We start from the raw sequence: 9,872 nt of genomic DNA, 5'->3' as shown, positions 1-9,872 counted from the left end.
AGAGATACTATCACTTTGTTTTAAAAAATTGTTGAACTTCCACAAAATCTATCGATAAAATGTGAGCTTTACTTTTGTTAAGTTTTTTTTACCACAATTCGTAAAACTAATTTGTATGTACTGATAACTAAAAATAAAACTACCCTAAACTATCCTAAACTGTACTAAAAATAAAACTATCAATAAAATATAAAATATAGTTTGACAATAAATCTGAATGCATGACCCTGCGGTAAAATGACCTTGGTAGGTGCAGCCGATGTGCCAAGTGAAAATAAAACAGTTAAATAAAGTAAACATTTTGATAAAATGACATTGACAAGTGCAGCAAAGTGGAATGAGGACAAAGGCAATGATTTCATAGGGCTACTTAAGAACAAAATATAGCAAGCAGCATAAAAAAATCATACAGCTGTTAGTTTTCTGCTTCGGGATAAAACAAAACTTTTGGATTTTCTCCTTACATAGATGTGTAAAGCCCTGTATACATGTGTACTGATGAACTGATGTATACATGTTCGTTTAACTAGCTCCTAATTTGTAACTTTAAATTAATGATCTGATTTAAAAGTAAAAACAACAAAAACTTCATGGGAAAAAAAGCTTATAATTGAATACTGCCTTAAAAGGAACTAACCCTTTCAAAATTAAATTGAATGTTCTGTTTGAGTAACTGGTTCAAATTGAGCTGCATTTACCAATGATAATAGTTAGGCCTAACCCTCAAGAAGCTGCTTAAGCACACAAATAGAAGCTAAGTACAATAATAATAATACTTGTGTAATAATAATAACTAGTTCTTATATCATGCATTATACAATGACCATATCAATGCGCTTTTGTGCCCTGGTCATTGGGCCAATAACATCCTTTTAATCTTTCTCAGCTCTGAGAAGCCTTTTTCATACAAAATATCAACACCTCCCTCAAAGGTACCCATTTAAACCCCTGGGTGAAGAGAAACAATTACACCATACTATAGAAAAGCATCTTGCTCAAGGACACAAATGTCACGACCGGGATTTGAACAGACACTCCGATGACTTAACCACCAGAACTTGCTATCAACCGCTTGGCCACTTTTTTTTTTATTATCTACAAATATTTTAGGAGTTGTGCAGGAGTGTTAGAAGTGTTTTCATGAAGAAAAAAATCCCTAGTTTTTGAGTTAGTGTATTATGATATACTTATACATGAACTTTAAATACACGAAACTCTGTAAAAAAAATATACTAAAAAGCATGCAGAAAATAATCCCATAAAATAAAATGGCTAAGCTATTTTTTTTAAAAATCCATTTAATATTACGTACATGTATAATGCTAAAATACCACATTTATTCTTGACACTGATAATGTTTAACTACATACAGATATTTGAAAAAAAAATTCTGCAGCCACTTCGAAGCCTCTTTACGTCAGCTTGCAGCTCGCAAATGTTCACACTGCGTATAGTTCATTTGTGCAACCTTCATTGCAAAATTTGGGCCACTTGTGGACTCACGCAGTTGCATCAAAGTTTGCGACCACAATGGAATAATTGTTGGAAATGATGTTACATAATTTATTTCTAAAAGTAAAAAGTTCTAAAAGTTAAATGGTAAAAATACAAGTTTACAATAAAGTAATATCATAGCTTGATCTTATACAAGAAGATAAATGCCACATGTTAAACCTTTTTGTCATAGGGGTACATGCAGTATTTCACAATTATCTGGGTACCTTTGAGGCAATGGGTTAAATGAACCCCTCACCTATTAGCACTGGGTTAACGCACCCCTTGCCTATTAGGCAATGGGTTCAATGACTTCTTACCTATTTGGTCAACAGGTTAAATGTACCCCTTACCTATAAGCCAACGGGTTAAGTGTACATACACTCACATTTTAGGCAATGGGTTAAATATACCCCTTAAAACTACCTATTAGGCAACAGGTTAAGTGTACATTTAGGGCAAGTGGTTAAATGTTCCCCTTACCTATTATTAGGCAATAGGTTCAATGTACCTTCTCACCTACAGTGTATTACGCATGGGTTAAATGTTCACCTTACCTAGTAGGCAATGGGTTAAATGTACACCTAATACCTAATAGGCAACAGGTTAAATGTACCCTGTCATCTATTACATGTAGGCAACAGGATAAATGTACCTCCACATAATGCAACATTGCTGGGTACATTAGCAACATATTTGGGTACCTGCAACTCCTCCAAGTTGTTGGTAAAAGAGAGACAATTAAATTTTGAGAGAAGCAAACATTTGGTACATTCCATATTGCTTTACCTCGAGTCGGCCCTGGGTCTCCCATGCACTCTTGCTTTTAGTGGCTGACCCAAGACTGCCCCCACCTTTAAGCCAGGTTCATACAGTGTACTTCCTGCAAATGCTTCGCATTTGCAGAAGGTATGAACCGGGCTTTACTGTAAGCCAAAGGGAGTCTATAAACATTTACATGTATTTTACATTAGAAAACCTATAATATTCATGTTAGAGAGTTACAAGTAATTTACACACGCTGTTTACAATAACCCGACACCTCTTAATTTTTACCAAATCTTGACTATAACCTTGGGATTTAAGAAATAGAAAGTCTTACTTCTCTAGGAAAGTGCCAAATGACGTCACTATTTTAAAAGTACACTTGTAATAACCTCATAAGCCACCTTAATGGGTATCACTGGGTATAACTGAGGGGTGAAGGGTCAAGGGGTTACCTCGTTTTGGGTGTTAGCCTAGAGGCGACTGTACACGCCCAGCTGGTACTTGCAAACTGGGCAGTTGTGGATTGCGTCTTGGCAGCCATCGATGCAGAATGGCAAGAAGCAACACAGCCACAACCTACACAGAGCAGTGGAAGAGAAAACATAATATTAATAATAGGGGATACAAACATACCATGTACATAAAGCTAGACCTGCAATTTCATCTTTGAGAGGGCAAGGCCTTTTTCATTTTACAAAGGGCACTTCTATTAGAAAATCTTAAAGTCAATGGGAAACTTTTAAAGGGGCACCAATGCCAAGACCAGGACAACAGAGCCAGGCCAAGACATGGGGCAACATGGCCTGGCCTCTGTGTAATTACAGGGCATGTCTGTTTGTTTGCTTGTTTTTAATTGGTTGCTTGCATGTTTTTCCTTTAAAAAAACCCAGAAGTTATGGTCCTGAACTCACAGATGGGTTACACAGCTCGATGGGTAGGGGCATTGACCAGGCCTGACCATTCAATATAATTATCATCCACATGGTTTTCAATGATACCGCTTTTGGTATCATCAATACAAACATGAACACTTAATTTACTTTAAAACCTATTTAAAGAGAGTGATTCTGATGCCCTGCTTTTAAAATGATAACATCAACCTTGGCATCCCATTTCAAATTTGGAATAAAATCCTGCCTCCATAGTGCTATCCAGAGGGGTGTCTGTGTGTCTTTTGGACACCCTGTTTGAAATTTTGGACACTCTTTAATCTGTCATGTACATGTGAATGTATTGTAAGTGAACAATTCGGATACGCAGTTTCCAGCAAATTTGGACACCCTTGAACCCTTTCCTGTCTAAAACCTTGCCTGCCTCTATTGGTTGTTCCAACTTACCCACAGAAGAACATGATTACACACAGCAGCCAGGCCAGCGAGCCAGTTACATAAGTCATTTGGGATGTCACTTGATTGTGGCAGTTGGGACACTGGCACTGCACTGGAAACTCCCGAAACATCTGTTGAATCACTGTGGTGACGGTTGGCTGACTGACGACAACAGTCTGGCCCTGTGGGTAACCGGGCTGGCCCTGAGGCGGGTACCCAGGTTGACCCTGAGGCGGGTACCCAGGTTGACCCTGAGGCGGGTACGCAGGTTGACCCTGTGGTGGATATGCAGGTTGACCCTCTGGAGGGTACCCAGGCTGGCCCTGTGGCGGGTACCCGGGCTGCCCCTGTGGTGGGTACCCTGGCTGCCCCTGTTGTGGGTAACTCCCATCTAAAACAAATTGGACAGAAACATATACTGGCTGTTAAAACTTAACATTTTAATTGGTTGGGAATGGTTTGGGTGGCTCCAAGCAAGCCCCGTGGTTGGTTCCCAGGCTAGCCATGTGACGGGTACCCAGGCTGCTGGCCTTGTTGTGGGTATGCAGACTGGCCTTGTGGTGGTACCCAGGCTGGCCCTGTGGTGGGTACCCAGGTTGACCCTCTGGAGGGTACCCAGGTTGACCCTCTTGTGGGTACCAAGGTTGACCCTTTGGCGGGTACCCAGCCTGCCCCTGTTGCAGGTAACTATCCATTTTGAACACATTAGACAGAAAAAAGTATAAAAAAACAGCCTGTGTACACTTTAGTTTGTTGGGAATGGCTTCTGCTAATGGCTTGTGAACTTCAGACTTGTAAAAATTCTCTCCAGCTTCCAAACTTTCTTGAGAATCTCACTTGTTCAGTATCAACATTTGATACGAACATCTCAAAACTTGTTCATTTTTATAGTGTTTGAAAATTCTGAGCAAATTAAGACACAAAATAAAAGTTCCCACATGACCAGTGTGGTATGTAAACAAAATGCAAAAACACTCTTTTGTAAACAAAGAGTTAAACATGATAGTCTCGAATTCTAACTTTAGCAGTCATTTTGTGAATTGTCATTGTACCAGTTAGTATTAATTTTCCTGACAAATAGCTTTATGGGAGTGAAGTATTGATGTAGTGTCTAGGTCTCTTATAAATACATAGTGGCACAATGTACAGAACTAACAATATTGTTAGTTCTGACAAGCACACAACTACTATAACATCTGCCTATACATGCTATACAAACAACTAGCCAAGAAAAGGTGCCACTATGCCTAGATATGTACACGTACAATGCATCTAAGGATGGTAGACAGACACAGACATTGTAGACTACATTTATTTTATGCGCTTCTTAGTGGGCATTTCAAAGCAAAAAGGGCTTAAATTTCACAATGGACTGGGGCCCCCGACCCCGAGGCAAGAATTTAGCGTCATAGCAGTAAACTAACCACAGGACAAGTCCAGCAAGTACTGTGTTTTTCAATTCAATATCTCTCTGTGTAAAAGAAATCTAAATATATTTAAATAAATGATGTTTGCTAAATGCCTTTTAATTCTGTTGGGTTACTTAAGTATACTTACCCAACAGATACAATGTAAATGAGATTACCTAATGAGAGTGCTTGTTCAAATATAAACAGCTTGTGATGCGATCAAGCAAAACAAATCGTTTGTTGACTCAGGTTATCATTTCTTTCATGACATACTTCATACTTGGTATTTCATTATTATTTCATTTGAAAAGAGCATAATCTATGCTCTAATGGGGCACTGTTTTAACAGACCCCATGTTGATACCAATTTTGGTTTAAAAAGTTGTGAAAGTAGAAACACAGAGAGATGTAAAAGAATGAACTGTGACAAAGGGGGTTTAGAGTTTAGTTGTTTATTGAACATACATCAACACATTCTTTCAAATCAACACACTTTCTAATATAGTGATTAAAGGAACATTACAGACTGAATTGGTGAGAAAAATAAACTTGTCTAAGATCACAGATTTACATAAATTTTTCATGGTCTAATAATGATGATAGTAAAAAACATCCCATGAAGTGTTTCTGTCTGAAACGTCATATTTGATGAAAAATAAATAAAATTAATTTCTTGTTTGAAGTTTATCACTCAGTGACCGCATTCATTTTTGATTTGAATCAATGTCATGCAAATTGTGTAATCTTTTTTCCACTATTTTCTCATGACCCAGATGGGCGATCGATCTCAAACTTGTACAAGTTTGTCAGAACTTTATAAATGTATGGTGGATGACATCAAGTGCTTACACTGCCATCAACTGTTTTGTTAGAAAAAGAAACAATTCTGTAATGTTCCTTGAAATTTCCAAACAGAACAAATAAATACATAAAATAAAAATAGCTTGAAATAAATAATAGTTTGTTGTCTTACCAGGGCTTTTGAAGTCTGATGCAGGATATGGGGGCGGAGGTTGTACTGGGTCACTCATGGTTTATCTGCAAAGGTCAAGGGTCAAATATTAAATGACATAAATAACATTCATAGACCAAGACAGTTTCGCTATTCCTATTGGTGGAGAGCGCATCACGTGGGTGTGTATAAACCTTTGTTTATAACAAGTAAAAAGTGTTCAAACATGGGCGTGACACGGCCGAGACAGTTGTGCCACATCATGCGATACGCGCGAATTCATAGCTGGAGGGATGTTGTGTTGAAAGAAATCATTGAAAAATTATAATTTTTGCATTTAATTACTTTTAGACCATAAGTGTTGTTTTTTTTTGACCGAAAAGGGATTTATGAATGGGAATCAAAGTGTGTTGAATTGGTTTCAACGTGGTTTAAACCCGCCAAGGTGTGGTTCTTGATAATTTACCTCGACTTTGTCTTGGTAAAATTATCAAGAACCAGGCCTCGTTGGGATTAAACCACTAGTTGATTCCCTTATTTAAAGGTAAAGTACACTATGGTCTTTGAACCATTTGTTTGTTTGTTTGTTTCAATCCTATTGTAAATAAAAGTGTACAATAAAGTTAACATGAGAAAGTTTCATATCAAAATGTGGTCACTATCTTTAGTTTACGCCAAAAACCCAGGGCCAATCCATGTCTACGCTGGGAGAATAATCCTTAGTAATAGGTAGATAAAACTTCACAATTTGAGAAGCACTTTGTAGATCTCAATTTAAAAAAACACACGAATACATCACCTAAGGTTACTCTTACTGAACTGGGTCTACACTAAAATAACACCATTTATTGCTAACAGTAACAACACCATCACATCGATGTAGGAAAAAACTACGGTAGGCCTAACTTTATCCCTGTTTGCTACCAATTATTTCAGTTATTGGTTAAATAGCCTATAAAATACTATTTGACAATCCAAAACTCATTCGTTTATTTTATCATTAAAAAAAGTAAGTAACCAGTTAACACTCTACTCTTTTCTCTAGTTGACAACTAGCATCTTTTCTAAGACTGTGTGTGACTACTCCTAGAACTATGAGGTTCGTTCTGCTAACAGGAGACGATAGCGGAATTAACCTCATAGTTCTAGGAGTAGTGTGTGACCGTTCCTCCATGGTGTGACATACTGTGAAAGACTCAATTTCCCCCCAAAAATTACAATGTTAAAGTCAAACTCAAAATGCACTTTTGACAAAGACTTTCTCAGTGACTGATTTGCCTGGTTGATTTTGTTGAATGCCAAAAAGGTATTGTGGGATGGAAAAACACTGAGGAAGGAAAAAGGGGCACTTCCGTCCCACAACAACAGTCCCTATTTGGTCATTTAGCAAAATCCGCAAAATCAACCAGTCTACCATTCAATTAAATTTGTATATATGCAATTAGATGGTCATACATGTTGCCTGGTGTTTAAACCCTATGTTTAATACTTTGGGTAGCATTCTAGGTAGTCTCAAAGTCATAAACAGGTACATAATGTAGGAAGGGATTAAAGGCAGTGGACACTATTGGTATACTATTACTCAAAATAATGATTGGCATAAAACCTCACTTGGTTATGAGTAATGACCAGGTTGATAGTATAAAACATTGTGAGAAACGGCTCCCTCTGAAGTGACGTAGTTTTCGAGAAAGAAGTAATTTTCCACAAGTTTTATTTTGAGACCTCAAGTTTAGAATTTGAGGTCATAAAATCAAGCATCTGAAAGCACACAACTTCGTGTAACAAGGGTGTTTTTTCTTTCATAGATAGATATCTCGCAACTCCGATGACCAATTGAGCTCAAATTTTCACAGGTTTGTTATTTTATGCATATGTTGAGATACACCAAGTGATAAGACTGACAATTATCAATAGTGTCCTCTGTCTTTAAACATTAGCAGGACATTCAGTAAAAATACATGTACATGAATCGTAATTTCAATAGAGAGGCAGAAACGCACAAATTCATTTATTTATATTCAATTATATCATAGAGTTATGTGCCGTATAATTAATTCAAAATTAACTGTAATGGAATAAACGACATCTTCTCTTGAAAAATGAACATTACAAAATCTCTAATCTATTTTACATGCAGTTTTTAAAAACGAAATACGAAAGAATCAAGACCCAGTAACTGGAGCGCTGTATTCCTTTTTGCAGAATTTTGACACTACCGGTCATTACTCATAACACTCATAATTAATAATGATCTTTTCGATGATGGCGATAATGCGGTCGCACTAAATACCGACAACTCACGACCCCTCACGACAACTCACAACAACAATTTTTAAATGCGTTTTAACAGATTATTTGAACATAATCAATCGTTACATATGTGCACAAGAGTCATATGCATCTAAATCATTTTCTAACTGTAAACTGTATAAAAAATAAAAAAGCTGCTGATTTTTTTCTTTCTTGTCAGTAACTAACCCGCCACTCTGGAATCGAAGTTTAAAGGGGAAACTTACAAAAGATTTATTTAAACTCCTTGAGATAATTAAAAAAAAAATTGTAAATAATCATCTTCTGATCTTGCATATTGTATCACCCCAGCGGTATAATAGACAACATGTGTATCACCCCAGCGTTTAAAGACAACATGGCGGATATTACCATTCATTACTAAATTCGGGTAAAAAACACTTTCTTTTACATTCAAAAATGACCCTTGTGCATATAATTAACGGTTGACTTATGTTCAAATGTTTTGTTTAAGTGCATTTAAAAATTGTTTTCTAGAGTTGTCGTGAGTTGTCGGTATTTAGTGCGACCCCGAGAATGTCAAAATTTTGAAAAAGGTATACAAAAAGTGCCCCAGTTACTGAATACTGGGTCTAGGTCTGACAAAAAATCCATAAATTTTTAATAGAGGATAAGAATTTAAGACTAAGAGGACAGGCTTTTTAGTAGCACATTTTTTTCTGGCATAGCCATAAGACATAGCATAGCTTCAACTTTCACCCATATTCCCATGCTCCGCCACACCCCAGATGCATCCCATATTCGTGTGTACAAACAACGTCAAAATGTTCCAATAACAAGCAACGCCACCGAAAGCGAAAGAACCAGCAAACAAAAACAGTTTAAGGACGAATTCTCTTTTGATAAACACACAACTGATCACACCAATGGTGTGACGTAGAACACGAACTAGTTTGGGAGCTTGAATTTTCTGATACTACTGTACAAAATTGGCTTGCTTACCGTTTACTTTCGTCTACTTTTTATCAAGAAAACAGCTTGCACTTGTGTGTGCGTGCGTGTGCGTGAAGGCGTTTTTTTTTTCAAGGCCAGTGTCCGCCGCGCATTACACCATGGGTTTATGCAATAAATAAGACTGGGGACCAGTCTAGTACGCAGCAGAAGTCGTATAGCTATGGAACGCCAAAAAGGGAATAATGTCATATCACTGATTGGGGATGTTCTTGGTCATGCACTTTTGCATGTGATCGTTCATTGCTATAAAAATATAATGTGATATTTACGTTTATAACACCCCTTACCAATATTCTGCCTTTTCATTGGTTTAGAGCGCATCACATGATATGTCTTAGTTCTACTAGACGACAGCCGTGTGATAGTGCATCGGATTGCCGTGCGCTAGTCCGAAGACTATCACACGGCGTGCAGTACCCAGACGCCCGTTGCGTGTACGAAGGTGATAAATAAATAGTCTGTAACCATTTTGGATTACAATCACTCACATGCAGCACAGTAAAAGTTTTTGCAATCTGTATTCGCGTCGTCCATGAATTGTAGTATTCAGGTAGTTTCCAAAACTGTTTGGGAATCATAATAAATTCATTAAGTTTTTTTTTTTCAATATGGAATGACGATTCCATTCTACTGTAATAAAGACAGCACAAAACA

At 37.3% G+C, this 9,872-nt stretch overlaps 1 protein-coding gene across 1 annotated transcript; it reads right to left on the bottom strand.

The window, feature by feature from the left end:
* Positions 1-1,020: 1,020 nt before the first annotated feature.
* Positions 1,021-9,306, bottom strand: LOC117292996 (calcium-binding protein P-like). Its single transcript, XM_033775196.1, has 4 exons — positions 9,207-9,306; positions 5,973-6,037; positions 3,600-3,981; positions 1,021-2,838 (listed from the first exon to the last, which is right to left on the bottom strand). Exons 2-4 carry the CDS (start codon positions 6,028-6,030, stop codon positions 2,733-2,735), a joined length of 546 nt encoding a protein of 181 aa, XP_033631087.1. The 5' UTR covers positions 6,031-6,037; positions 9,207-9,306; the 3' UTR covers positions 1,021-2,732.
* Positions 9,307-9,872: the final 566 nt, after the last annotated feature.

The sequence above is a fragment of the Asterias rubens genome, chromosome 7, assembly GCF_902459465.1.
Source record: "Asterias rubens chromosome 7, eAstRub1.3, whole genome shotgun sequence".
Classification (NCBI taxonomy): domain Eukaryota; kingdom Metazoa; phylum Echinodermata; class Asteroidea; order Forcipulatida; family Asteriidae; genus Asterias; species Asterias rubens.
The sequence above is the reverse complement of the archived record's forward strand: the minus strand, read 5'-3'. Positions and strand labels throughout refer to the sequence as shown.

What these genes read in the sequence shown, in the direction of transcription:
- LOC117292996 (XM_033775196.1), bottom strand. Translation starts at nt 6,030, where the DNA reads ATGAGTGACCCAGTACAACCTCCGCCCCCATATCCTGCATCAGACTTC. An exon ending in ATCAGACTTCAAAAGCCCTG is followed by an intron (nt 3,982 to 5,972) that starts GTAAGACAACAA and finishes AATTTGTTTTAG; the next exon opens with ATGGGAGTTACCCACAACAG. An exon ending in GTAATCATGTTCTTCTGTGG is followed by an intron (nt 2,839 to 3,599) that starts GTAAGTTGGAAC and finishes TGCTCTGTGTAG; the next exon opens with GTTGTGGCTGTGTTGCTTCT.